At 39.9% G+C, this 27,722-nt stretch overlaps 1 protein-coding gene and 1 long non-coding RNA gene across 5 annotated transcripts in view; one reads left to right on the forward strand and one right to left on the reverse strand.

Annotated features, from left to right (window-relative positions):
- Positions 1-27,722, forward strand: part of LOC143677940 (aldehyde oxidase 4-like) — a 64,992-nt gene that overhangs the window by 20,677 nt on the left and 16,593 nt on the right. Inside the window, exons 9-25 of the mRNA XM_077154620.1 lie at positions 1,292-1,436; positions 1,679-1,771; positions 3,546-3,697; positions 5,241-5,334; positions 6,555-6,664; positions 9,434-9,618; positions 10,519-10,681; positions 12,295-12,387; positions 13,060-13,229; positions 13,556-13,670; positions 14,228-14,350; positions 17,869-17,965; positions 23,979-24,103; positions 25,415-25,548; positions 26,740-26,827; positions 27,146-27,232; positions 27,424-27,615. Of these exons, the coding sequence (XP_077010735.1) occupies positions 1,292-1,436; positions 1,679-1,771; positions 3,546-3,697; positions 5,241-5,334; positions 6,555-6,664; positions 9,434-9,618; positions 10,519-10,681; positions 12,295-12,387; positions 13,060-13,229; positions 13,556-13,670; positions 14,228-14,350; positions 17,869-17,965; positions 23,979-24,103; positions 25,415-25,548; positions 26,740-26,827; positions 27,146-27,232; positions 27,424-27,615 (2,166 nt within the window). The remainder of the gene's footprint in view (positions 1-1,291; positions 1,437-1,678; positions 1,772-3,545; positions 3,698-5,240; positions 5,335-6,554; positions 6,665-9,433; positions 9,619-10,518; positions 10,682-12,294; positions 12,388-13,059; positions 13,230-13,555; positions 13,671-14,227; positions 14,351-17,868; positions 17,966-23,978; positions 24,104-25,414; positions 25,549-26,739; positions 26,828-27,145; positions 27,233-27,423; positions 27,616-27,722) is intronic.
- Positions 9,782-27,722, reverse strand: part of LOC143677946 (uncharacterized) — a 57,074-nt gene continuing 39,133 nt past the window's right edge. Inside the window, exons 1-3 of one of the 4 annotated variants that reach the window (XR_013172990.1) lie at positions 20,168-20,251; positions 19,609-19,696; positions 9,897-10,975 (exon numbers count right to left, since the gene is read on the reverse strand). This is a non-coding gene — a long non-coding RNA (uncharacterized LOC143677946). The other 3 variants (XR_013172989.1, XR_013172987.1, XR_013172988.1) reach the window with 3 other exon arrangements.

Here is a 27,722-nt window from a genome sequence, read left to right on the forward strand (position 1 = left end):
TGTGCCCATTCTAACTTTTTCATGTTGGAAAAAGGTGTTGATAATATGGGATGGGGGATGGAACTAGTTGATGTTCTGGAGAGGCTGGCCCCTCTGGGTTTCAGGACTTATTTGGCCTAGGAACCCATCTGGAGTTTGTAGAGTTTCTGGAAAGTAATCACAGTGTATGGAACCTTCGCAGAATCTCAGATAAACCCTAGATATTCTTTTAAGGTTGGTAGGAATGGCTTTGGTTAGGGTTGACAAATCATGATAAATGGCAGTATTTAACTGAAGCTTGCCTCTGTGTAGCGTCCGCAGTAGCCTCTCAACTCTATTTGAACTCTCTCAGCCACTGATTACCTTACTTGTTACAGTTCTTTTACTCCTTTTGGTCAGGATGGCATTGTCAATCCTGCAATGCCAGGGCCAGGTTCACCCCTGGGAGTCACATCCCTGGGAGAGTTTTACCCTTAGATGTCATATTCCACGTAGGGGGGAGGATAATTATTTCACTTGCAGAGTTGGACTTACAGAGAGAGTCCACCTCTGAGTAACAAGAGGTCCTCTAGAAGTAACTCTTAGGCATATCTATTGTAGGTTTAGTTTCTCTGCTATGTATGTAAGCGTCACAAGAGCAAGCCTCAAGATCAAGGCCTTGGCCTACTGACTTGGGAGTCCCTAATGTTTGAGACAGCATCAGAGGGTTCCCCAGTGGTAAAGTTTAATAGTTCCATATATTTTTCTCCCATCCCTCAAGGGACTTTGCCAATATTTTTAAACGGTCTGCTCAATATACTCTTGGATGTATCCAGGCATCATACTAAAGCTAAACAGAATTACAAGCCCTCATTCCCATTCTGGGCTCCATGTTAAGAGATTTTTATGCAGGGAAATTTTGCCAATAGTTATACAATTTTGCCCTACAAAAAAAATTTTAATCCACAAAGATGAGGCACCTCTGAGTCATCATTAGAGTAGAACTCAAACAAGAAGCTGAACACTTTAATTCCAGGCTAAGACACTTTCACTATACCATGCTGCCTCCTGTTCACACATTCGCGTCACAAACATAAAGCTTACTCTATGTTCCGTTGTTAATGAACAGACAACTTATTCAGGGGCCTCCATGCCAATCATTTCAATCTGGGTGGTTTCGAAAAGGCAACTCTGTCCTGATGCCTAGAAGTTGGGTCACCCCAGGAAGCTAAAATGACCTGCTGCTCATTTGGGCTCCCAGAGCAGTGGATAGACTCATAGATTATTGTTCAAGAGCCTTTCTTAAAGGCCTGTTGGCTCTGCTCCTCTGCAGAGAATGGCAGAAGCTCCAAACAAGAGAAGGCTGACGTTCCAAGGGGAGAGGACTACCTGGATCACACCCGTGACCTTGGACGATGCTCTGGAGCTGAAAGCCAGCTTCCCCGAAGCCCCACTCATCATGGGGAACACGGCAGAGGGTAGGTTGCTACTAAGCATATTTTTAGTCTAGGTTAGGTAACCCAGACTTCCGTGCTACTTTTTAAAAGCTTCATAAATACGGTTCATTTTTATTAATGTATACTTATGGATGGGCCTTAAGAATCTTTCATTGTTTTCATTTGTAAGTGTGTCATTTAAGCCACAGTTTTCACTCTGGATGTTCAATACCTATCAACACCCATTGTTTTCCGTTTCTTCTTTAAATCCTTTTCACCTCAAGGACCGAGCATGAAATTTAGAGATGCATTCCACCCAGTTCTCATATCTCCACTTGGGCTTCCAGAATTACATTTTGTGAATACCACAGATGATGGTAAGCTTCTTCTTTTCCAAATAAGATGTTACCATGGGGCATTAGTGGGATGCTTAATAAAGTACAAATGCCGTGCCCATTTGAGCACTCAATAGAATATCTGACCTTGTGTGTTCATTTACTCATTCAGCAAATATTTATTGATACCAACTTTATGTCCACTATGAGCTTTTTTAAACTGACCCTCTCAGCTGTGTCACTGAGAGCTACATTGTCATAGGAGCCATAATGATGGGTAGATGCCACATAGATCTGCCAAGTATGGAGAGATGGACTGAAAAAGAAAACCTTAGAGATTTGCTGACTAATAGAAAAGATTCTTGCCAGACATAATTTCCTGATTCACGGATTTCTTCAAGTCCCATCCTATACCCGTATACACCCACCAAAGACAGCAAAAAGTCTGGACCACAAGATTTGAAAACTTTACTGTGAAAAAACCTTACTTATGTTTACACAATTCTTGCAATTTATCAAGTGCTTTCGCATCACTTGTCTCTTGATCCTCGTTACAATCTGGGAGGTAAATGTGGCAGGTAACCTTGTTATCTCCTATATCCTTATACAGAATGTAAGGGCTGATGTAACTTCCTCAAAATCACACAACTATCATATGGCCACGTCAGAGCTAAAATCTAGATCTTCTTATCTCTAGTCAAGTACTCCTTCCATATAATGCATTGTCTGAAAAATATATCCCATTGTCCTCTAACCACACTAAGCATTTGAAAGGATAATAGGCTTTAGGAGCTAAAAATCCTACATAAAATAGGGTTCTCCCCAATGAGTAAGCAAAAATCATGCTCATAAGTCAGTCGGTGCACTCATTTTTACTTGCTGAAAAGTCCAAATCACTGGAATGTTAGGAAGAAATGAACAAAAGGAGGCCAGAGAGATATGGGAAAGGCTGTGAGCAAGTTTGGAAGGGGCCCAGGTTGGGTGAGCGAGCTCCTTCTCACCTCAGTTGTAGTAATACTCCAATTATGATAACAGGGACTGGGAAGGTGGAGCCTATATCACTAGATCAGTGTGTCTCAATTTTTCTTCATCATAGCCCCTGTAACGAGCCTCTTTAGACATTTTTTCCTAATAGAGCCTCCCCATGAAACTTTAAAACTGCAGATATACTATATCTGTTTATGTACAGTCTGTATATCTGCACCTTATACATTAAAAAATAAGATATTTTCACCCCCATGGGTGCAGTATAGGCCCCATTGAGAAATATGAGCTAGATAACATCACTAGGCAAATCACATGGTGTAAGCACACCTGCAAATAAACTGACTCTAGGTATAGGCAGGTGTCCGCTCTTACTGTCTTTTTGATAAGAGAGCGGCAAAAAGAGAAGACTGGGCAGGGTGGAAGGAGCAAATGGACAATGCAAATTTTGCAGGTCAAATCCCATTTATGATTTATGATTTTTAAAACATCTTATAGGCCCTTGGCTGGAATCTTCACATTTAACCACTTTAATCAGAAAAAGAAAAAAAACCCCACTAAATTGTAAACAAGTGAATTAATGAATTTCAGGTAACAGTGGTTGATTTGTCCTAAAATGCATAGCACATATGACTATATGTGTAACTGAAAAAAAGAATTTTGTGCTTAATATTTGGGAATGTAGTAAATTGCCAGAAAAGTCTTTAAATCCTTGGTTTTTGTCCATCTGAATAAATATGGATGAAAGGCATTATATTTAAAAGACTATTTCTATGTAATCCTGTCTTATTACAGTTCACGTTAGGCTTATATTCCAATATATTATTTTCAGGAGTCACAATAGGTGCTGGATACAGCCTGGCCCAGTTGAATGATGTCTTACTTTCTATTGTTTCGGACCAACCAAAGGAGAAAACTAAGACCTATCGTGCCCTCCTAAAGCATCTGAGGACACTTGCAGGAGCTCAGATTAGAAATATGGCGGTATGTTCTCCACTGTGACTAAATAAGCCACAGTTATATACACAATCATACACTTCTGCTCTGTTTAGCAAAGTTATTCTGAAGAGCAATTCCAAGTCAGTGTTGAACAAATTTCTACGCTATGAATGTGAGTGGGTGTGTGTGTGCCCAGAGTGAGAAGTGGCACCTTATATGGCAAGATCCTTATACTAGAGTCAGAAGATTCCCAGATCCTAATCCCAGCCTGTACTGAAGAGAGAGTGGTGTGACCTAGACAAGCCAGTTGACCCCCTCAAGCTACTGTTTTCTCATTTTTTAAATTAAGTAGGACTAAATGGACTGTCCTTAAGAAGCTGCCCAGGTCTAACATTCTATGTAATGCATCTTATCCAAGGTATAGTAAACTAGAGACTTTATTTCCAAAATTCCCTTTTATGCCTGGTTCTCCTGTCTGGTCTTTGCACAGAGTTCAATTTCTAAACACATGCATCACAGATATCCAATTGTCTAGCTTGTCGGAACTTCCTTATTATTTTTTTAAAATATTTTTATTGACAAATCTTTGCACACATACAGTCCATACATGGTGTATGATCAGTGGGTCACAATATCATCACATAGTTGTGTATTCATCACCATGATCATTTTTAGAACATTTGCATCTCTCCAGAAAAAGAAATAAAAAGAAAAAACTCATACATCCCGTACCTCTTGCCCTGCCTCTCATTGACACTAGCATTTCAATCTATCCTATTTATTTTACCCCTTATCTCCCCTATTATTAAGAACTTCCCTATTATTTATGACTTAAGAACAATCTATTCAAACCACTCCCCTGCCCACACATTATGGTCAGTTCAGTGATACTGAGGGTGGTGGAAGATTAATACATTTTTCCTGATTGTCTCTGGCCCGTCTGTGTTTTAACTTTCTACATCTTCTATCCTTTTTCTGAACTACGTGTTTCTCTGGACAACACCTTGCTCCCTAACTCCCCCAAAGCTCCCTTGTTTAAGGCTCTTTGTGAAGCAGCTTTTGCAAAAGGTTTGGGGCAACAGAGAGGAATTCTATTGCAACACAGCAATAAATGTGACTATTACATATCCCTGTTCTTTTAGAGTTTAATCAGGCTCCAGCCTCCCCACCTCACCCTTGTGTTATTGGACCTTCTTTCTCCCTTTTTAACTGTCTAACTTCTCCCTAACCTGCTGACCACAGCCCTCAAATTCCCATTCAGTTCCCTTTTCGTTTGTTTGTTTCTCTTCACAGGGAATCCCTATCAAGGAACACCTCTAAACAAAGACAAATGTATGCTATGTCAGTTCTCAAAGAAAACTTTCCTCTATTTTGTACAGAGAAAATGAATATTTTCTCAGGCTGTAAGTCTGGACTGGGGACAACAGTAGGTTGTCTGAATCTATTTAGCTGCCCCAAAACTCTTTCAGATCTTTCTATCAGGTGAAGAAGAGAATTAAAAACTTACACATACTCTAATATACATCATCCATTATTGGTCATATAACTAAATACGGCTTAAAAAATGTGTTATCTTATTTTTATTTAGACTTTAGGAGGACATGTGGTGAGCAGGCCTTATTTTTCTGACCTAAATCCCATTTTGGCTGCAGGAAATGCTACTATCAACCTGACATCCAAAGGTAAGACACCAAATTTTAGGCATCCTATTTTATACTGATCACTATCAATTATGTAGCTTTCTCTATAAATCATGGACAAGAGACCAAGTATATCTAATTTAGACTCACCAAATATGTTTAGGCTATCTTTAAATCACACCAGATATAAGGATGAAACTGTAGTCAATTATTCTATTATAGATCATATAATTTACTATACCTATGACGTTTCTTAAATATTTGGCCACATTTATACACATTTCAAATTGTAGTAAAAAATTAATGAGAGGTATCCCTATGGTTTTAAGATTTTTATGGCATATTTTATTTAAGAATTTCATAAAGATGGCAATTTTGCTTATAAGACTATACATTTTAAATAAAACCAAGTTTGTGGGGCATATTACTTATTATTTCTCTCCTTATTCAAAGACACTTGAACTTTGCAGAGGGAAAATTATTTAAACTTCAGGAAATAAAAACAAGTATATGTTATTAATAGAGCTATTGATGCCAGATGCCTTTTCTTTCATTAAAATCCCATTTTAAAAATGACTGTGGGGCGGGCCGCGGTGGCTCGGCGGGCAAGGGTGCTTGCCTGCCATGCCGGAGGACCCCGGTTCGATTCCCGGCCCCAGCCCATGTAAAAAACAAACAAACAAAATATAATAAAACAAGGGAATGTTTAAAGATGTTTCCCTTTCTTCCTCCCTTCCTTCCTTCTATCCTTCCTTCCTTCTCTGTCTTTCTTTAAAAAAAAAAAAAAAAAAAAAAAATGACTGTGGATTAAATAAGAGTATGGTAAACTTTAAAAAAAAAAACAAAACTATGTATCTGACCTCTGTCAGAAATTCCACTCTAGCCCTTTAGACAAGTCATTTAACCTTTCTAGAACTCTGGATGTCAGCTTTCCCACTTGTGAAATGTATACATTACACTCTGCCATTTGACCTTGAAAGTTCTTCAAGGTCAAAATTTGCAAGTGGTATGTAATGGGCTATATGAGCAGGAAAGACTTTCCAGGCTCTCAGTTTCAATGCTGTCATTTGCAGAGGAAGAACCTGAAGCCCCGAAAGTTCAGTGACCTGCCTAAAGTGACCCAGCTAGGGAGATGGGACTAGCACCCAGGCCTTAGGGCTCTCGCCTGCCAGTCTCTTTCCACCAGTCTCATCCTATCTGCCGCTGCTACACATTCTCCAATTTGATAAATTCATCCTCATCAAGGTCCCTTTCTCTAACAGAAGGAGAACGGCAGATTCCTTTAAATGGCCCTTACCTGGAGAGATTGCCTGAAGCCGACCTTAAATCGGAAGAGATTGTATTATCTGTCTCTATTCCCTACTCTACCCAGGTAAGGCCTCCTGACCCCAGGAGTCCCCTGCAGTGAGCCCTGAACCAGCAGACCAGGCTTTCAGGGAGCATCATGTTCTCTCCACTTCTGACCCACTAAGTCAGGGAGACTTTTTTGGCTGCTCACAGGGAGGGCAAATTCCCAAGAAAATACCATTTGATTTACTTTCATATCAGAACCAGGTTATGCATTTTGTGGGCCCTTGACACTTTGCTTTCATCGGTCCCTATGAAGTACATAATAGATAATATAATTATATTTTATGACTAGGTCAATATAAAGGTAAATATAATCCAGGCTGGATTCAATATAATATGTTCATTACTTTTACATTCACTTTTTTTCTTCTGATTTTATAAGAAATTAATAGTAAAACATTTTTGTGGGCCCCTAAAAGTATTGTGGGCCTATCTCTGTGCCTAAAAGATACATCAGCTCTGCAACAGGAAAGCCTTTCATGTGAGTAGTTGAATTTTGGGGTTTCAGATAAATATGTATTTTGGCTAATATTGAGTTCATCTATAACCAACAGCATCTATACCAAGTTTCTGGTAAGCTGAAAGTTGGGTAACATAAAGATACTTCCAAATTGACCAATGTTTAATAACCAAATACTTTAAATAGAATTACGTATTTATCAGCCTCCTACCACTCTGTATGCCAGGCAGAGTGCCAAACCTGGAAGAGACAACGAGGGTTTGTAAGGAGCTAGGTTCTATCCCTGAAGCTCTCTACATCAAACCAGGAGGGCTTGAAATAAGAGACAGCTAATAATCTCAGACAGCAATGAGTGGGACAAAAAGTCAGAGTTCTTAGTCGTTCAGAGGAGAGGGAAGGCTGTTGGGGTTGAATGTAGAAGATAGCAACCTTTGAATCAGTGGAGAGAATGGACTGTCCTTCCAGGAAAAAGAAAATGGAGACAGAGGGGAGGCGCAGCTCGTTGAGGTGCTGGGAGCAGGACAGGGAGGCTCAAAAGTGACTCCTCACTGGAGGTACATAGAGTTGAGCAGTAGACTCTGGGATTTTGAAAAAAGAGGAAGTTTATTTAGCAAAGTCTAGTCTTACAAAGACAGGAGGACAGTTTCCTCAAATCCGTCTCTCCAAACTGGAGAAACTTTCAGTATTGTGTACCATTCAAACAAAAGCAGGCAGGCGAAGGATTATAAGCAAAACTGTTCTGGATGACAAGGTCAGAGGTCATCTGGTTGTCGCATATGCATAGAGTGATTACATACTTCAGCTACTGTGCATGTCAAAAGGTCTACTTGGAGTAGAACTGGCTTGGTTCAGCAAGAGAGTTTAGAGATTTGGGGCGTTTAGTTCTGGGCTGACCTATTAATCAATAAGGGCTATGTGCAAGGGCCCCCGAATTCAGGGTCGCAAAAAAGATAAGGGGATACACGCCAGGTCATTCAGCTTTTGTTTCGGTTGCAGGGTGCAGTTTCAAAGCATAGCGTCAATAAAACAAAGCATCTGGGTTACAGTTAAAAGAGAAACAGAAACTTTTACAATTTAGGGAGGGAGCTGCTTCGAAAAGTAGTCAGCAAAGTGGGGCGGGGAGGGGATGGGATATGAAAAACGGGTCAGGGTCTGCCCAGGCTCCACCGAGGAGGCGGTATGTTTTCTCGAAGACAGCCACCTTGTTGAATGCAAGGTAAAAATGTAATGGGAGCAGTATTTTAGGAATTTCTATCCAGTTGAAAGACCAAGGATAAATGGGTTGGGGGAAGAGCCGGAAGGCTGGAAGACAGCCAGGAGGTTACTGCAGACTCTGGTGGGGAGAAGGTCCGGAGGGCGAGGACGAGGACGGCAGCAGGTCGGGGGACAGGCCCTGCCAAGCAGCCTCCTGCGCATTTACTGACTCCAGTACGGTAGAGTAAATATGATCCATGTGGCTCAAACGCTTCCTGATCACCATAGCTGTCTACATCCTAATTGTTTCCATCCTTGACAGGGTCCGCGGGGGTAGGATTTAACACCCCCCCCCCAGCACCCACATCCACCTACCCCGGCCCTCCAGGATGCCAGCCACGCAAAGCCACTTCCTGGCTCTAATGTTCCACACCAAAGAAAAACAGTTCCTCGTAATGGGATTGAACCTAGAATGACAGATTTCCTCCTTCTTTGCCAAGGAAAGGACCTTGGAGACCATTTGGTTCAGCAGCGTCCATGCTTTTTCTCTTTTTTTTTTTTAGGCAGAATTCTTTGTTCAAATGAAATTTACATAGAGCACCAAACTATAAAATAGTTCAACTTGAGAGGCTCTGGGTCTCCTGACCTCCCCTTTCACCTCACTCTACAATCCCTGAGGCAACATCTGATCAAGCCCAACATTCCCCTTTTATAGAGAAAGAAAATTAAGAGCCAGAGAAGTTCAGTCACTGGCCCAAGACCACACATGGTTATTCAGAGTTGAGAGGCATGTAAGCTTAGCAAATAAGAAAACGCTCTGGAGCCAGACTGCTTGGGTTTGAACCCGTCTCCACCACTTACTGTGTGACCTTGTGCAAGTCACTTAACCTCTCAGATTCCTCATCAGTAAACTGGGAATGGGTAGAGTTGTTGTGAAGATTAAATTAATACATACATATAAAGTATCTAGGACAGTACTCGGCATCCAGTCAATGCTCTATAATTAATAACAGTAGTAGTGTGATAATTCCTATCATCCCCGGGATTTTTTTCATTGTAAATAAACATCAAAGTTGTCGCTGCCCATTGAACAATGGACATATGCAGTAAACTCTCTGAGTGGTTTTCTATCTCCAGTGGCATTTTGTGTCAGGACTCCGGCAGGCCCAACGACAGGAGAATGCTTTTGCCATTGTCAACGCTGGGATGAGTGTGAAGTTTGAAGATGGCACAAACATTATCAAGGAACTTAAAATGTTCTACGGAAGTGTGGGCACCACCACTGTGTCTGCAAGCCAAACCTGTAAGCAGCTCATTGGAAGGTAGGTCATAGCACATCTGTGATATAAAACTTGGACCTTTCTGTTTTTATTTTTATTTGTAATGAAAATAACACTGGCTGAGTATTTTGCTGATTATCCTCATATAGAAAATGTAAACACTGCAGAAAAGTGTAAAGGAAGTAAAAGTCACCCAATAGCCAACCGCTATCAAGATACAGTGATTCTTTTATTGCAGTTCTCTGTAATAAAACCAATGCACAGATTACATGGTCTGAGTAAATATTATCTTCAAAATTTCACTTTTCATTAACCTGCAAAATAATTAAATATTTCAAATTCAGAATGCTAAGACATCTCAAAATGTCCTTAAAGCACATAAAGAAAAGGAAATATTCAAAAAAGTTAGGTGACCTTCCTCCTGTCACTCTCATTTTTCACATTTGGAAAGTAAGTTTTGAAAAAAATCATCCAACTAGTATTTTTACAATAATTTTTATCCACCCATTGTATTCATTGAAAATAATTAAAACTTAATGCAAGTTTTTTCTCAGATACTAAAACAACTCAACTCCAAAAGCATTTATGTGGAAACTTCCATCTGGAAATATTTTACACCTGTCTTCTGTAATTCGGTCATTTCCCATAGATTTAGTCAATGTGGAGATACAGCAGTGAACAAGACAGAGTCCCAGATCTCAGGAAACTTCTATTTTAGTCCTTTTTTTTTACACATGGAATTTGAGTTAAATCAAATATTCCCAACCCACGAAGTTAAAAATACTAATAGAGGAGAATACTGCTTCAAAGATACTAAAGAAAGCCAGTGACATACTTTTCAAAGGTGGAAGCTGACAGTTTTCCTTCTTTTCCAGCCCTGTCAGTTTGGTGTGTGGCCTCACCTTTCACGTAAACGTGCAATGTTCACTTTCTTTCCCACAGACCTTGGGACGACCACATGCTGAGTGACGCGTGTCGATTGGTGCTGGATGAGATTTACATCCCCCCAGGAGCCGAGGGTGGCATGGTGGCATACAGGCGAGCCCTCATCATCAGCTTACTCTTCAAATTCTACCTCAAAGTGCGGCGAGGCCTGAAGAAAATGGTAAATGACTTCTCAGGGCTCCCAGGCGCCTCAACACTCTGAAACGGAGGCAGCACAGAAGGGACTTCCCTGCCTGGTTTTGATACTCTGTATCGAGGGTTTGGCCCAAGATGGACCTTCCAAGTGGTGCTTTCCAACTTCCGACTGTTTCGTTCTGCCCTTCCTGGTTTCTCTCCTTCCTTCTCCCTTTTCTTCTTCTTCACTCCCGGGCTGAGAAGGGGACAGTTTTATTCCATTTTCCCTATAATCTGCATGGCAAATACTAACGGGCAGTTATATAATCTGCAAGTTGACCTAGAGTAGCGAAAAGCCTTCAGTAAGTAAAATGTCACATTTTAATTTTTTTAAAGAATTTGTTCTTATTAAAATAATACTTACTTCAATATGTAGAAAATATCGAATAAGCCCTCAAAAAAAGAGGAGAAACTAGTTTGCAATCCCATCACCCATACATAACCACTATTAACATTTTAGTGTGTACCTTTCAGAACCCTTTTCTATGGAGATGTATTTTTTCTTATTTACCCTAGTTTAGAATAACCTCCATCCTCAGGATTTGCTCCATGACCGTGTGTCCCCTTGATAAGCCATGAGCTGACTCAAAAACGTCAGACAGATGCTACACCTGACATTTCTTTTTGGCTGAGAGTTTTGCTCTCTTAGTTTAACCAGTCACTGTATTATAATCATTATATATTCCATTTTACACTATTATAGACTCTAGCATACATTATTTAGCAAATTATTCATTACATAAATATATAATCAGCATATATCTATTACTGTATATAATCTATTAAATAGTATATCTTTATCTATTATATATTATATATTCTATTACATATTAAATATTCTATTTTATGTTTTATCATTACAGAAAACTTTTTAAATACAGAGAAGCAAAAATTTTATAAATCAACTGCAATCCAAAAATCCTATCATAACCACTATTAACATTTTGGAATATGTTTATATCTTTCTCTCTTTTTTTTTCTTACAAACATGGGCTCAAGTGTACATAAATTTTTTAACCCATTTAACCCATTACTTAACTATATTCCATGAGCATTTTTTGGTGCCAATAAATGCACTTTTACAAAATTGTGTTTAATGACAGCAAAATATTCTATATTTATGGATGCTCCCTAATTTGTTTAAACATCTCCCTGCTGTTGGATATTTAGGTTAATTCTAGTATTTTTATTATCACAAATATTTTATAGTTTGAACATCCTCATAGCTCAGTCTTTGTCTTCTCCCTCAGTTGCTTCTTTGAGACACATGCCTGGATGATTGTCCCAGATTCGAAAGCACAGCCTCCATTTAGAAGTGTTCGTATTTCCACTCATTCAGAGCGTCACCTTGGCTTGAAAGGAAGTCTTCACTTCCTGGAAATGACATTCACTTTTCTGTGTGGTTATAAAGATATAGTTATTCCTCAAGCAATTCCACCTAGGCTGGAGAACTAGAACAGTAGCTCAGGGCTCTCTTCCAGCAGAATAACTGGCATTCAAGATCTGGGAGAATAAACTGGCTGACCTCACATCTCCATGTGTTTTTCCAAGCTAATCACTCAGACTAGAAAATTAAATGTAAAATAATCTTTTTTTCAGGATCCTGAGAAGTTTCCTGACATCCCAGAAGAGTTCATGAGTGTGCTAGAAGATTTCCCCATAGAAACTCCCCAAGGACTTGAGATGTTCCAGGTTGGTGGGTCAGATTTTTGTTTTGTTTTTAATCTGTTCATGCATTCAGAAATATACCTCTCTCTTTTAAATCACTGTATTTTGTATTACTCCTAAAGATGAGGTCTGCTACAGCCAGCTGATGTTAATTATTATCATCCACACACAGATTGCTTAGTTTAACTTCTACTCAAGGGTATGCAAAGAATTAGATTCTGAATCTCCCTTCTCCACTATTATCAGTTTTGTTGCCTGAAATTTCCTCCACTTCTTGGCCTTTAAAATCTAACTCAACATTTGCCATCTCAAGCTGGCTTTCCCTAGTTGAATCTCCCAGGAACTTGTGTAGTTTATCCTTGTACATATTGAGTCTGTAAATTATTGTTTGCTGCATACGAAGTTACCATACTATTTTGATGTGTTTATGTGTGTTCTGGTTTCTCAACAATGGAACAACGTCTTCTGGGTTTGTGTGAGTTTTTTAGAGGTGGGGTGAGTGGAGGGACAGGGCTTATAACTAGAATATGTCCCTTCCCACAGTACTCGATGGATGTCTCTTAACTTTGACTCTCTATATGGATACCCAATTGCCTATAGTTTTCCTTGACTTGTGATTAAGTCAGAAATGTCAGACCCAGTTTTCAGGGCATGAGAACTTCTGGTGGTAGAATAACTTGCGGTGTTTGTTGGCAGTGCGTGGACCCCAACCAATCCCCCCAAGATCCCATCGGCCGCCCGATCATGCACCAGTCAGCCCTCAAACACGCCACAGGAGAAGCTGTGTATGTGGATGACATGCCACCCTTCTCCCAAGAACTCTTCTTGGCTGTAGTCACCAGCACCAGAGCTCATGCAAAAATCATGTAAGGAAATAAAAGCTATTCCTGTATGTAACTGAAAGGCATTCAAATTTCATGTTCAGATTGAAAGCTTATTGTATATTTAAGTCAATTAAGAATACGCATTTTCTCTTCTGGATGAGAATCAGTCTTTTTTTAAGTATAGTTATGAAATAATCTGTGGCCAAGAGTTAGAATCCCTGCTAATTAGTGACGTTTTTAACACAGGATATTGCTCTGATTTAGTTATGAGAGCCATTATTGTTTTCCTTTTGTCTGAGAAATCACTTATATCGTACTGTGAACTTTCCCCCAAACTTTAAGATCTACCTTCAAATTTTCCCTCCCAGATCCATTGACAGTTCAGAAGCCCTAACACTTCCAGGTGTTGTTGATGTGATAACAGCAGAGGATGTTCCAGGCGATAATAACCATCAAGGAGAGATTCTCTATGCCCAGGATGAGGTGTGTGATTTGTGTGTGGCTTACTATTCCGCTGCGTAGCTGGAAATGCCAAAGTAATTATTGGCTGTGACTGTGGCATCCCCGGGTTCATGCTCACAGCATAAGGACTTACAAGGAACCAAGGACTTTTCCTCAGTGATTCGCAACCTCCCTCTTGAATGGTGGACCCCTTTGAAATGCTGATAAAAGCTGTAAACCCTCTCAGAGAAACCTAAAAAGACAGGAAAGTCATAAAAGCAACATAGATCATAGGACATTAAAAGAACTGACAGAATTTCAGGATAACTGTAACACGGTGTATGATCCAGGAATGGTAAGGGATACAGCTGAAGACAATGAGAAGTCAGGTCTGTGAAGACAGATAATTCAGTTCTGCACCCAGCTTTTGTGCCCCCTGAATCCTGCTCAAGCCACAGTTTTAAATTGATTCTCATAGATAGAAAATAATCTTTCTTTTGGTCACAAAAAAAAGTGTCAGTATGAATGAAGGTGAGAACAGTAATTCCTTTCTAACAATTCTGTGTCTTAGTTAATTATGGCATGTGGCTTTTCCGCAGGTAATTTGCGTGGGTCAGATTGTCTGCACTGTGGCTGCCGATACTTATGCTCATGCGAGAGAGGCAGCTAAGAAAGTGAAGATTACTTACGAAGACATAGAACCCAGGATTATAACAATAGAGGTAGGCAGACCTCTTTGTGTCTTCTGGAATGACCAGGGTAGTATACTTTTGGCACCATTTCAACTCCAAAACAGTATAATTTGAACTAGTTCTATACCTTTTTCAGTGTTAACTATAGTTTTGGGGTGAAGGCTCCAGCAATCTGAGCCTCAGGTCAGAACACTGAGAAATCTCCTGCCTGGAACCCCCATCCTTCCCCACCGGTGTGCTGCAGGGATTTGTGGAAAGGAAGCAGCCCAGGCCCACTTCTCCTCCCGTGGCCTCATACCAAGGCATGGCCTCAGAATACAGTTTAGCAATGCCAGAGAGCTGTCCTATGAGCTCACATACAAAGTAGTCAGCGGGGAAACCCAGAGCACTATGAACTCAGAAAAATTGTCATTTTTGATGAATTACAGCTCTTGGGTCTTCTGTCTACTTACCCACTTACTGGGTGCTTGGACAGCCTGCTTGGATTCATACACCGACTCTTAAGATGTCATTTAACCTCTTAATGACTGAAAGCTTTGGCAAGTTGCTTAAACTCCCCATAGCTCAGTTTCCTTATCTGTAAAATGAGAATCTAAAGGCACCTACATCTAAAGGTTGCCATGCAGTTTAAAAGAGACAATCCAAGTAAAATGCTTAGAACAGCACCTGGAATGTGGGTCATAGTCAATAAATCTTAGCCATTATCTTTGTTTTAGTCATTTTTATTAGAGGCCGAAGACCTGTGGTACTGTGCTCTACGTTCCCAGTGCCTAGAAAAGCACTAAATCCTTAGTAGGTGTTTGTTCTAGTTTGCTAGCTGCCAGAATATAACATACCAGAAGCAGAATGGCTTTTAAAAAGGGGAATTTAATGAGTTGCTAGTTTACAGTTCTAAGGCCAAGAAAATGTCCCAATTAAAACAAGTCTATAGAAATGTCCAATCAGAGGTATCCAGGGAAAGATACCTTGGTTCAAGAAGACCAGTAAAGTTCACAGTTTCTTTCTCAAGTGGAAGGGCACATGGCAAACATGGCATCATCTGCTGGCTTTCTCTCCTGGCTTCTGATTTCCTGAAGCTCCTCGGGAGGCGTTTTCCTTCTTCATCTCCAAAGGTCACCGGCTCATGGACTCTCTGCTTTGTGGTGCTGCTCTCTCTGAATCTCCCATTCTCCAGAACGTTTCCTCTTTTATAGGACTCCAATAAACCAACGAAGACCCACCCAAATGGGTGGAGACATGTCGTCACCTAATCCAGTTTAACAACCACTCTTGACTAAATCACATCATCCAGGGAGATGATCTGATTACAGTTTCAAATGTACAGTATTGAGTAGGGATTATTCTACCTTTATGAAATGGGATTTTGATTAAAACACGGCTTTTCTAGGGGGCATACGTCCTTTTAAACCAGTGCAGTGTTCAATAAATATGTGCCAAATGCATGCATGTATAGGCAATATGGAACCCTGCTGTCTTAGTTTCCTGGGCCTGCCATAACAAAGTACCACAAAATGAATGGCCTGAAGCAATAGGAATTTATTGTCTCACAGTTCTAAAGGCTGAAAGTCTGGAACCTGTAGGGGAGAATCCTTCCTTACCTCTTTCTACCTTCTGATGGTTTACTAGGAATCCTTAGGCCTCAGTCATCATATGTTGTTTTCCCCCATGTCTTCTCTTCTCCCTTCTTACGTAGACTCTAGTCATATTGGATCGGGGCCCACACTAATCTCATTTTAACTAATAACATCTTCATAGAATCTATTTCCAAATAAAGTCAGATTCACAGGACCAGAAGCTAAAACCTGAACAGGTCATTTGAGAGGACACAATTCAACTCACAACACCCACTGTGCTAGTTTCCTAGTTGCTAAAGCAAATACTGTACAACAGACTGACTTAACAACAGAAATTTATTGGTTCATGGTTTTAAGGCTGGGAAAAGTCCAGAATTGAGGCGTCAGCAAGGTAGGTCTTTCTCCCAGAAGACTGCGGCTGGCTGCTGGCAATCTTTGGTCCTTGGTTTTTCCATCATATGGCAGGGCACATGGTGGTGTCTTCTCCTTTCTCTTCCAGTTCTGTTGACTTCCAGCTTCTCTCTGCTCCCATAGCTTCTCTCTTTGTCTGTCTGAATTTCATTGTATATATTATTGACTCCAGTAATCAGATTAAATCCTAACCTGATCAGTTAGGCCAAACCTTAATTGAAGTAACATCTTCAAAGTGATACAGTTTACCATAGGTTCACACCCACAGGACCAGGGTTTGGGACCTAAACATGCCTTTAGCAAGGCACATGATTCGATCCCCAACAGTCTGTCCTCTGAACCCACGAAAAAGGCATATTCTTGCCACATGCAAAATACATTCATTCCATCACAGCATCCTAAAAGCCATAGGTCTTTTCAGTAACAATGCTAAGTATAAAGTTTCATCAAAATTGGTTATGCATGTGGTCCATCCTGGGGCAAAAATCTTATCTGATGAACCTTCGAAACCTAGAAAACAAGTTTATTTACTTCCAATATACAATGGGGGACAGACATAGGGTAAACATTTCCTTTCCAGAAAGGAGCTATTGGAAGGAAAACAGAGGTCACTTACCCTGGCCTTTAAAACACGCATCAATTTGGACAGTCTTTAATACTTCCCTCTTCTTCCCAAACAGCTGCCAAGTTCAAATCTTTTCCCAGTTGTCATTTTCCATGCCCATTCTGTCTGCCACTTTCCATTCCCAGTTTCACCTACACCTCATTCTCTAGTCCAGCCCTCACCACCTTATTGTCATTTAGTGCAATAACCAGTTAAAGAGGCGCTTGTCTTCCATTTCAGCACATCTACTCGCCACTGTAACTTTTCTAAACCACCAAATTCATCAGATCACTTTTCCCATTCAACAATGTCTTCTTAGATAAGGTCCAAAGTCCTTCATATGGAATTCGAGGTCTTTCATAATTCATCCTCAACCCACCTTTCTAAGCTCAGCCTCACAGATTCTTGATAGGAAACCTGCACCCCAGTCATGCTGGTTGCATCTTCATTTTAGCCCCCAGCTAGGCTTCAAACTCAAACAGTTGCTTTATAATATGTCTTTGACGTCAAATGATTTTTTTCTTCTCTTCTCTGACTGTCCTAATCCTATCCAATTAAGGACCCAACTCAGGTCACCTACACGGGCCATCTCTGAGCATTCAGGTTGGCCTCTTGTTACTTGTATGGACAGCCCTGCTCACACTGAAATTGACACCTGAACAGCAAACTGCCTTGGATCATCATAACTCAATTCTCCTGAGGGTGGGACCATGTTTTCTATGACCTTCTATCCCACAAGCTCCTCCCCAGGGACCTGAACAAAACTTATCAGTTGTCCATGCCTGTGATCCATTTTAACCAACTCTCTGCTTGCGTTTCACACACTCTCACTCTGTTGGTATGTGAAGACCTGATAGAGCAGGAACATGGAACTGATAGGGGCAGATGGCTTATTAGAATGCAAGAAAAGAGATTGGCTCTCCTTATTTTATTTTGTTTTGTTCATTTTTCTACTACAGCAAGCCCTAGAACACAATTCATTTTTATCTGCTGAGAAAAAAATTGAGAAAGGAGATGTGGACCAAGCCTTTAAAAATGTTGATCAAATCATTGAAGGTAAGTGGACTTGTGCCAGAAAAGAGAAGCTTCTGAAGATAAAGATAACTTTCAATCATCTGATTCTTAAAATACTGAAACTCTAAGGCGATGCTTCTGAATGCGTGTGTTTTTTTAATTTTTTGTTATAGGTGCATATAGTAAAATGCACACATAAGTATACAGCTTTTTACATTTTTACATATATATTAAGGTATATAAAAATAACCCACATTAAGATGCAGAATGTTTCCAGCACCCCAGAAAGTTTCCTTCTGTCCTCTCTGTCAGTAAAACACACAAAGATATTATTCTAAGTTTGGTTATCATTGTAGATTAGTTTCACCTGTTACTGAACATCAAAATGGAATAATCCAGTATTACTTTTTATTTTGAAAAAAATTGAACCATAAAGAAAAGTTGCAAAAATAATACACACCTCACACAGAGAACTCCACCATACCCTTACCCCTATCCCCAGTTACCTAGATCCACCAATTTTAACATTTTGCTACCTTTGTTGGATCATTCTGTCCATATATCAACTATCTGTCTATTTATCTATTTATCTGCCTACCTACCTACCAAATTTTCTTAACATTGTCGAGCAGGTTGCACACATCATGCTCCTTGAATATATAATACTTCCATGTACATTTCCTGTGATCAAAAATATTCACTTATGTAATGACCTTAAGTGCAGTTACCAAGTTCAAGAACTTTAGCATTGATATAAAGCTTAATTACTATATTCCAATTTCTTCTTAGGTCCCAATAATGTCCTTTTGAGCCTTTTCTCCTCCATTCTTAGATCCCATTCAGAATCATGTATCGCGTTTAACTGTCATTAACCCTTTGGTTTATCTTTCTTTCTCTCTTTTTCAATTGTGGAAACATATATACAACATAAACCTTCCCATCCCAACCTCTTCTAAGCCTGCCATTCAGTAGGATTAATCACATGCAAAATGTTGCAGTACCCCCACCACCATCCATTACTAGAATTTTCCCTTCACACCAAACAGAAACTCTACACTCAATTTGCATTAGCTCCCCATTGCCCCTGTACACCACCCCTGATAACTTGTACTCTACTTTCTGTCTCTAAGAGTTTGCACCTTCTCTGATATTTTCTCTTTGGATACCATGGGCCTTAAATTTAACGTCCTAGATCTGTAACAATCTCACTTGCTTTGATATCAACTTAATTTCAACAGCATACATAAACTATGTTTTCCTCCCCCACCATCCTCCCACCTTTATTTAGTTCTCACCATTAGTTATATTTTTATACATTATAAGTCCCCAAACCATTGATTTGTCGTGACATTTTATGCATTTGCCATTTTGGTCCTGTAGGAAGTAAAGATGGAGTTATTGGGATTACATGCTACAGAACAATGAAAATGAACTCCTGATCTGTGCAACAAGATGGCTAGGACATAGTTCGCAGGAGTTATTAAAATACCAGTACAGGTCCCTCCCACTGCAGACCAATGAAGTCAACCTTGGGGCATAGGGTGAGGGCAGCATCATGGTTTCAGAAACTCCTCAGGTGATTCTGATGTGTGGTCAGGGTTGAGAGTCACAGCTGCCTTTACTAAGCGAATCCCTGCTGGTCTTTGCAAAGAGAAAACAGAAATTTTACAAACCCTTTTACCCACCTCTAAGTAACTGGAATGGCAGCATTGTAGCTTTTATTTTCACTAACGCCTGGGAGAGACTTTCGAATGTCTGACTGCCAACGTCATTCTGTTTAAGCAGAAAATGTAGACTGCTTCACCATTAGAAAAATAAGTCACTGCCTCGTTAGAAGCCGTCAGGCACAACCAGAAAACTCCTGAGAGATGCTCAGAGGCTATCAAAGAGATTTTACAAAGGCTCTAACTTTGGGCTAAAGGTTATTTAATAATATAATATCAGCTAATATATATCAAGGACTTATTGTACCAGACCATGCTAAGCATTTTATATGTATCATATTATTTAATCCGAATAACAACCTAAAGAGATGAGTATTCTTATTAAACCTGTTTTAAGCTACTAAGTATTTACTGCTTACTGTTTGGCAGTTCGTTCTACTAGAGATGAGGAAACTGAAGCTTAGAAGAGTTAGATAATGTGCCAATGTATATACCCAGTTAGGCATAAAATCCAGTTAGCTGACCCCAGGGCCCTGGCTCTGAACCATAACGATACATATTTTTTAATTGTTATTCTCACTCTAGAGCAGCAGGATGACAAGGTGTTAGCCCTTTGCCAGTTGGGCCTTTGGCAATTGCGGCAGTTCGGAATGTTGGCACCGTGGGAAATTTGAAACATAAAGGGAATTTGGAATTCGGGCAGGAATGATTAGAGTTGTAGAACACACCAGCACAGAGGGGCTGTATAGAAAAGTGGTTAAGAGCATGGATGCTTCAGCGAGAGGCCCTGGGTTAGAGTCCCAACTTTGCTCCTTACTAGCTATGTGGCCTTGGCCACTTACCCTCTCCATGCCTCCGTTTCCCTGTCTAGCAAGATGGAGATAATGACACTACCTGCCTCATATGGGTCTGTGTAAGGGTTAAGTGAATTAATTATCTGTAAAGTGCTGAGCCTTAGAAGAACACCCTGCGTATGTGTAAGTACTATATAGTTAAATAAGTAAATATGGATTCTTTATTAAGTTCAGTATATGCACACAGTAAGCAGACTTTTCTTTTAATCTTTTTGCATGCTCACAATCTGTTGCCCCAAGAAATAATTTCATGAAATATTTTGATTCCTGGCAAAATAATTCACTATTCTAACAGCACAGCGGCCTTTCAGCTAGTTTTAAAGGAAAAATGCCTCCTTGAAATATTTAAAACAGGGCCAATTGCCTCTTTAGTATAGGCTCAAAATGATAAAAACATACTGAACAGGCAAAAAAACTAAAACAAACATGCATAAACCAGTACAAGCAGGCTGGTTTTAGGGTAGGTATCAACCTCAGCTCTGACATTTTAAATCCTTATGTGTCTTACCAAGGTAAGTATCCTCTCTGTGCCTCACTAGTCCTCCACATCACCAAACTGATTATCCAAATTATGATTTTCCCCCATTTTACTGAAGAGGAAATTGGGGCTTAATAACTAGGTCAAACTCACTGAGCAAGGAGATGACAGAGTCTGAATTTGTAACTAAAAAACTCTCTGCTCTCACTCAACCTGTCTGGTTAGATCATTTAAGCAACCCAAATACAGGGAGCCCAGAATAAGAATGAGGGCCTTTAATCCTGCGTAGCTTAATGTTATGCCTGGATACATCCTAGAGTACATTAAGCAGATAATCAAAAAATATTGGCGAAGTCCCTTGAGGGATGGGAGAAACAACATGGAACTATTAAGCTTTACCACCGGAAAAATCCCCTGATACTGTGTCAAACATTAGGGGCAGCCAAATCAATGGGCCAGACCCTTGACCTTGAATCCCCTGATAGTGTGTCAAACATTAGGGGCACTCAAATCAATAGGCCAAGCCCTTGATCTTGAGGCTTGCTCTTGTGAAGCTTATGTATGTAGCAGAGAAGCTTAGACTACCTACAGGTATGCTTAAGAGTTACTTACAGAGTACCTCTTTTGTTGCTCAGATGTGGCCTCACTCTTTCTAAACCCAACTCTGCAAGTGAAACCATTACCCTCCCCACTATGTAAGACATGACATCCAAGGGTGAAAGTCTCCCTGGTGGCATGGAAGAGCATCCCCAGGGATGAGCCTGGCCCTGACACCATGGGATCAACAATGCCATCCTGACCAAAAGGGGGAAAAGCAGTGTAACAAACAAGGTATCAATGGCTGAGAGAGTTCAAATAGAGTTGAGAGGCTACTCTGCACAAGTCACTCTTGCACAAGTTTCAGTTAGACATTAATGCTATCATAACTTACCAAACCCCAACCAAAACCATTCTTGCCAATCCTAAAGAATACCTAGGGCACTATATAAGATTCCACAATGGTCCCACACACTAGAGTAACTTTCCACAATCCTACAACCTCCAGATGGGTCCCTGGACCAGATAAGTCCTGAAATGCAGACGGGCTAGCCCTTCCAGAATATCAACTAGTTCCACCTCCCTATCCCACATTACCAATAGCCCCTTCAAAAATGAAAAAGTTAAAATAGCCATAGCCCAAATATCCTTAAAGAGTGATCAAAAGATTAAAGGTGATGGTGGTGTTGTACAAAGAAGGTCAGGTTTAACAAATGAGTCACGTTGAATCAGTATATTAGAGCAACAGTACCTTAGAGTAGCTAGAATTAAAAACCTAAAATTGTAAAATTGTAACCCATACCAAACTCTGAAATCTGTTCTACAACTAATTGTTGAAGGTACTTTGAAATTTATTGTGGGTTTTCCTTTGTATGTATGTTATTTTTCACACAAAAAAGAGAAGGAAGAGTGTAATAGAAAAGACAGGATTTAACAAATGAGTATGACTGCTGAATCATTATACTGATATTTCTTTTGGTGTCCAGTGTCTTGGAGCAGCTAGCAGAAAAAAATGAAAACTTGTGGAACTGTAACCCATAGCAATCGTTAAAATCTTTTGTATAACTGCTTGTTTAAAATGTATTTGGAAATTTATTGTTTTTTTTAATATATGCTATTTTTCACAATTAAAAAAATGTTAAAAAAAAAAAAAAAGTCTGTGCTCTCAAGTCCAGCACAGTCACCACATCTGAGTCTCTCACTAGGCAGATGGGGAAACAGGCAAGAGAGAAGAAGTAAATAATCCGGGGCAAGGCAAGGACTAGAGAAGATAACTTATGATAGAAAGGCCAGCACTCCATAAACTAAATCAACTTACATTTTTTTTTTGAGTTGCATTAATAGAATCTTTTTTTAATTATTTACTTTTTATTGTTATATATTATATATTCATGTACCATAAAATTATCCAAAGTGTATAATCAATGGTTCACAATATCATCATTTATTATCACAATTGACTTTTTTCTTTTTTGTGAAAAATGACATATATACAAAAAAGCAGTAAATTTCAAAGCACATCATAACAATTAATTGTAGAGCAGATTTCAGAATTTGGTATGGCTTACAATTCCAGAATTTTAGGTTTTTACTTCTAGCTGCTCTGAGATACTGGAGACAAAAAGAAATATCAATATAGTTATTCAGCACTCATACTCATTTTTAAACTCTACCTTCTCTGGATAACTCCATCATTACCTTTAATCTTTCTCCGACTCTTTAGGGGTATTTGGGCTATGCCCATTCTAACTTCTTCATTAAATCAACTTAGTTTTTTGTTTGTTTATTTGTTTGCATGGGTAGGCTCTGGGACTCAAACCCGGGTCTCCAGCATGGCAGGCGAAAATTCTACCTCTGAGCCACCCTAAATCAACTTACTTTTTAAAAAAAATATTTAATTTATATTTTAGAGGAGTTGTAGATTAATAGAAAAATCATGCTGAAGGTACAGAGTTCCCTTATACCTCCCCTGTCATACATGCACACACAAGCACATACACAGTTTCCCTATTATTGACATGGGTGGTACAGTTGTCACAATTGATGAACCATAAAATATAATATAAAAGTATTAGTATAATTACATTATTAGCTGAAGCCCATAGTTTACATTAGGGTTCACTCTGTGTTGTACTGCTTTATGCTGGGTTGTGTTTTTTAATTTATTTTTATTCTGGCAACATATAAACAAGGTAAAATTTCCCATTTTAACCACTTTTACATATACAATTCAATGGTGTTAATTAGATTTACAGTGTTGTGCTACCATTACCACATCCTTTACCAAAAACGTTTCCTTCATCCCAAACAGAAACTCTGCACCAATTAAGCAGGAATCCTCATTTCCCACCCTCCATAACCTGAATTCTAATTTCTGAACCTGTGGGTTTGCATATACTAATTTATTTCATGCACATGAGAGCACACAATATGCAACTTGACTTTCTATAAACAAAACACCACCAAGTACCCCCTAAATCGGGACTTTTGATTAAACATTCAATTGTGTTTATGCTTTACAGGTGAGGTTCACGTGGAAGGCCAGGAACACTTCTACATGGAAACGCAAACTGTCCTGGCTGTCCCAAAAGTAGAAGATAAAGAAATGGTGCTGTATCTTGGGACACAGTTTCCAACCCGCGTGCAGGTAACAGGGTATTTTTGGAAGATGGGACCCAGATGGCCATGTGACCTGAGATGTGTCAAATTTGGCCCTCCTCTCTCAGAGCCTTTTGATTCCTCTTGTTCCCACACGTGAACTCCTTGCACTTTGGCATTTTCAAAGTTGAGAATGAAGAAAGTGAGGCAACTATTTCTTTAAAAGGTGCACACCTTTAAAAGCCATCTAAAACTTTTGCTACCTTCCAAAACATAGGATGAAGTTCATCTTTCCCTTAAAACAACTGACTGCATAAAACATAATCTCAGGGAGATCAATGATCTAGTACATGCTTAAATTTCCCTATGTTGTTCATTTATGTTGCTCATCTATTGTTTTTTGTTTGCTAAAACACCAGAAATGGCTTGGCTTTTATAAAGGGAATTTATTAAGTTGCAAGTTTACAGTTCGAAGGTCTTAAAAATGTCCATACTAAGGCATCCAGGGAACAATACCTTGACTCAAGGAAGGCCGATTGTGAAACACCTCTATTAGCTGGGAAGGCACTTGACTGGCGTCTGCTGATCTTTTGGCTTTTGATTTCAAACAGCTTCCCTGGAGGCATTTTCTTTCTGCATCTCCAAATATCTGGTCTCATCTTGGCTCTGTCACTTTTGTCAGCTCTGAAGCTTTTTTTCAAAATGGTTCCCTTTTAAAGGACTCCAGTAAGCGACCCCACCTTGAATGGGTGGAGACACATCTCCATGGAAACCACCTAATCGAAAGATCTCGCTCACAACAGGGTGGGTCATATCTCCATGGAAATCACTTCATCAAAAAGATCCCACCCAACAATACAAAGAACAAGGTTTTTCTGGGGTACACAACAGTTTCAAACCAGCACATCTATGTGAAGATTTTAACATAGTAGTGGTACCTGAGTCAAGGAATTGTGATTCCAAGACTTTTTCAACCCAGCTGGTAACAAGTAAATTTCAGTCCCTTTCTACTGGTTCAGCTATGAGGCCCTGCCACCCACAGGGAGGGGAAATCCTCTAACATTATCCTTTTCAGAAATACGGAGTTGTTGGTCCTAGAGTAGTACCCAGGAGAGGGGTGATGATAAGCATCACTGAGGGAAAATGCTGGGGCCTTCTGGTAGAGCACAGGTGAGTTGGCATCTCTGAGGTGCTGAAGGGGAAGGGGGTTCAGTAGGAGGGGGAAGCCAACCAGTTGCCATTCAAGGCCAAATGAAAGGTGTGGAACTACTGAACTGGTACTAGGCAGTGGGGGAGTTCATGAGTAAGGAAATAAACCATTAAGTTGCACTTAGTGGCTTTTGGGGTTTACCTCTTGCAGGAATTTGTGGCTGCAGCACTAAATATCCCAAGGAATAGAATCGCCTGCCACATGAGAAGAGCTGGAGGAGCATTTGGGGGGAAAGTGACCAAGCCTTCTCTGCTCGGAGCCATCAGTGCCGTGGCGGCCTACAAGTGAGAGTCACAGTCACAGCTGCTGCTGTCAGCCCTCCAAGCCTTCCTAAGGCCATCCCTGTCCTTCAATCTCTGCATTCCATCTTCCATCTGACTCTGTTTTTTTTCTATCTCATTCCCAAAAGGTTGTAGTCAAGAGGCAGTACATGGCACCTGGTGACAGAGGCCCTGTGTCTGAGTGCTGGCTCTGTCAAGTCCACTCATTCACAAAATCACCTGTGTCAGGTCGCCTCAGTTTCCACACCCGTGAAGCTGGGATAATAATATCTACCCGTCTCACAGGGTTGTCATGCAAAATAAATGTGATCTCTTTGTAAATGTTGGCTCAGTGCACAGACATAAGTATGCATTGCCATTTCATGAGCTGCACCGTCTTTCACATTTAAAATGTTTGCATTTTAAATCATTAAAATAAATCAGATTAAGGACGGCTGGAAAATTCTCAGTCATGAGATAAACCAGGGGGCCTGCTGCTGCCTGGGAAATTTGACTCAGAGTCCACAACACCTGAATGGAATAACCAATGCTAGAATAGCCATGACTTTTGTGAATCTTGTAACCACTGAAGTTCCCTAGGATGCACTCAGCACAAACTGAACATATCCTAGGCCACCACTGTAGAAAGAAAAACTGTGAATGCCTGAGCTCATTGGCCCTTTCCAATGATAGAAAAGGCTGTTCTGACGGTAGCCCGTTGGAGGCACTGGGAGTACTGCATTAGAAGCCAGGAGACTCCTTGGTAGAAATCTCATTAGAGTCTGCATACAAGGGTAGTTGAACTAGACAGAGTATAGGTTTTCTCAACCCTTTCAGTCTCAGTACCCCCATATGGCAAATATTTTAATGCCTTCTTTTCTATACCAAAGTGAAATTCATAATAATATAACCTATCTTGTCACAGAATTACAAAATAATCATGTAATGTCTTAATGTAATATAAACAAGAGATAAAAGGAAAGTAATTTATAACCAAAAAACCTATCAGTTCTATTTATAAATGTTCAGGCATGACCAAACCAGAATGATTTTCACAAATTTTTTATTGCACTCACAGACCCAAAAAACATTGCTTTAATCATGTTACCACCCCACTGAAAACCATTAAGTGGGATTATCTCAATCCTTTCCCTATCTTTAACTTTCTACAATTTTATGAATCATCCAATATATTAACAGAGTCATTTCCCATAGGACTGGCCGCCCAATCCGGTTTATTCTAGAGCGTCGTGATGACATACTGATAACTGCTGGCCGCCACCCACTTCTTGGAAAATATAAAGTGAGTGAGAGCAAAAATTTCCCCAGACTACCTAAGGTGTTGTCTAGTGCTAACCAAGCAATAGTAAAGACAATTACTAAATTCCTTACCACTTAAAAGGGATATTTGAATGTTGTCGCAACTAATCAGAACTTCCTAGTGAGTTCACGTCCAACTTGGGCAAGTTCCTCAGTGTCCCTCTGGCGACTAGTATTACATCAAATCATGTGCATAAACTGAGTGTGGATTGACAGCTGTAATCAAATGTGTTTTTGTACAGCATGGTTTGGTTGTGAAGGATTATCAAGACACTTGCCTAAACCCATTATCACTTTGCAGGTTGGATTCATGAACAATGGTGTGATCAAAGCTGCTGATGTTGAATATTACACCAATGGGGGATGCACTCCTGATGAGTCTGAGTTGGTAAATAATATGCCTTCCCCATAGTTTACCAGTTGAGCTGTATATACCACACTTTCTTTGCATGAATATTTGTCTTACAAATCAGATAAATTCTGTGAAGGCTTCAAGTTAGAGGTAAAATTGAAAAGGAAAAAAAGCAGTTTTAAATATTTGACAAATGTGAAGTTTTATTTTGTTTTGTCTTAATTCAGGTGGTGGAGTTCATTGTGCTGAAATCTGAAACTGCATATAATATTCCTAATTTCCGGTGCCGGGGTAGGCCTTGCAAAACAAATTTGCCATCCAACACTGCCTTTCGAGGATTTGGCTTCCCCCAGGTTTCAGTGGTAGCCGAAACTTACATAACTGCTGTGGCATCCGAATGTAACTTGCCCCCTGAGGAGGTAATCAGTCAGAATCCCCTAACAGAACTCTGACATCAGTGTCAAACATGTAAAATACCTACATATAAAATTATGAAAGCCTATATGTGAGTTCAAAGAAATAAAGG

Source organism: Tamandua tetradactyla, chromosome 3 (genome assembly GCF_023851605.1).
Source record: "Tamandua tetradactyla isolate mTamTet1 chromosome 3, mTamTet1.pri, whole genome shotgun sequence".
Classification (NCBI taxonomy): Eukaryota; Metazoa; Chordata; class Mammalia; order Pilosa; family Myrmecophagidae; genus Tamandua; species Tamandua tetradactyla.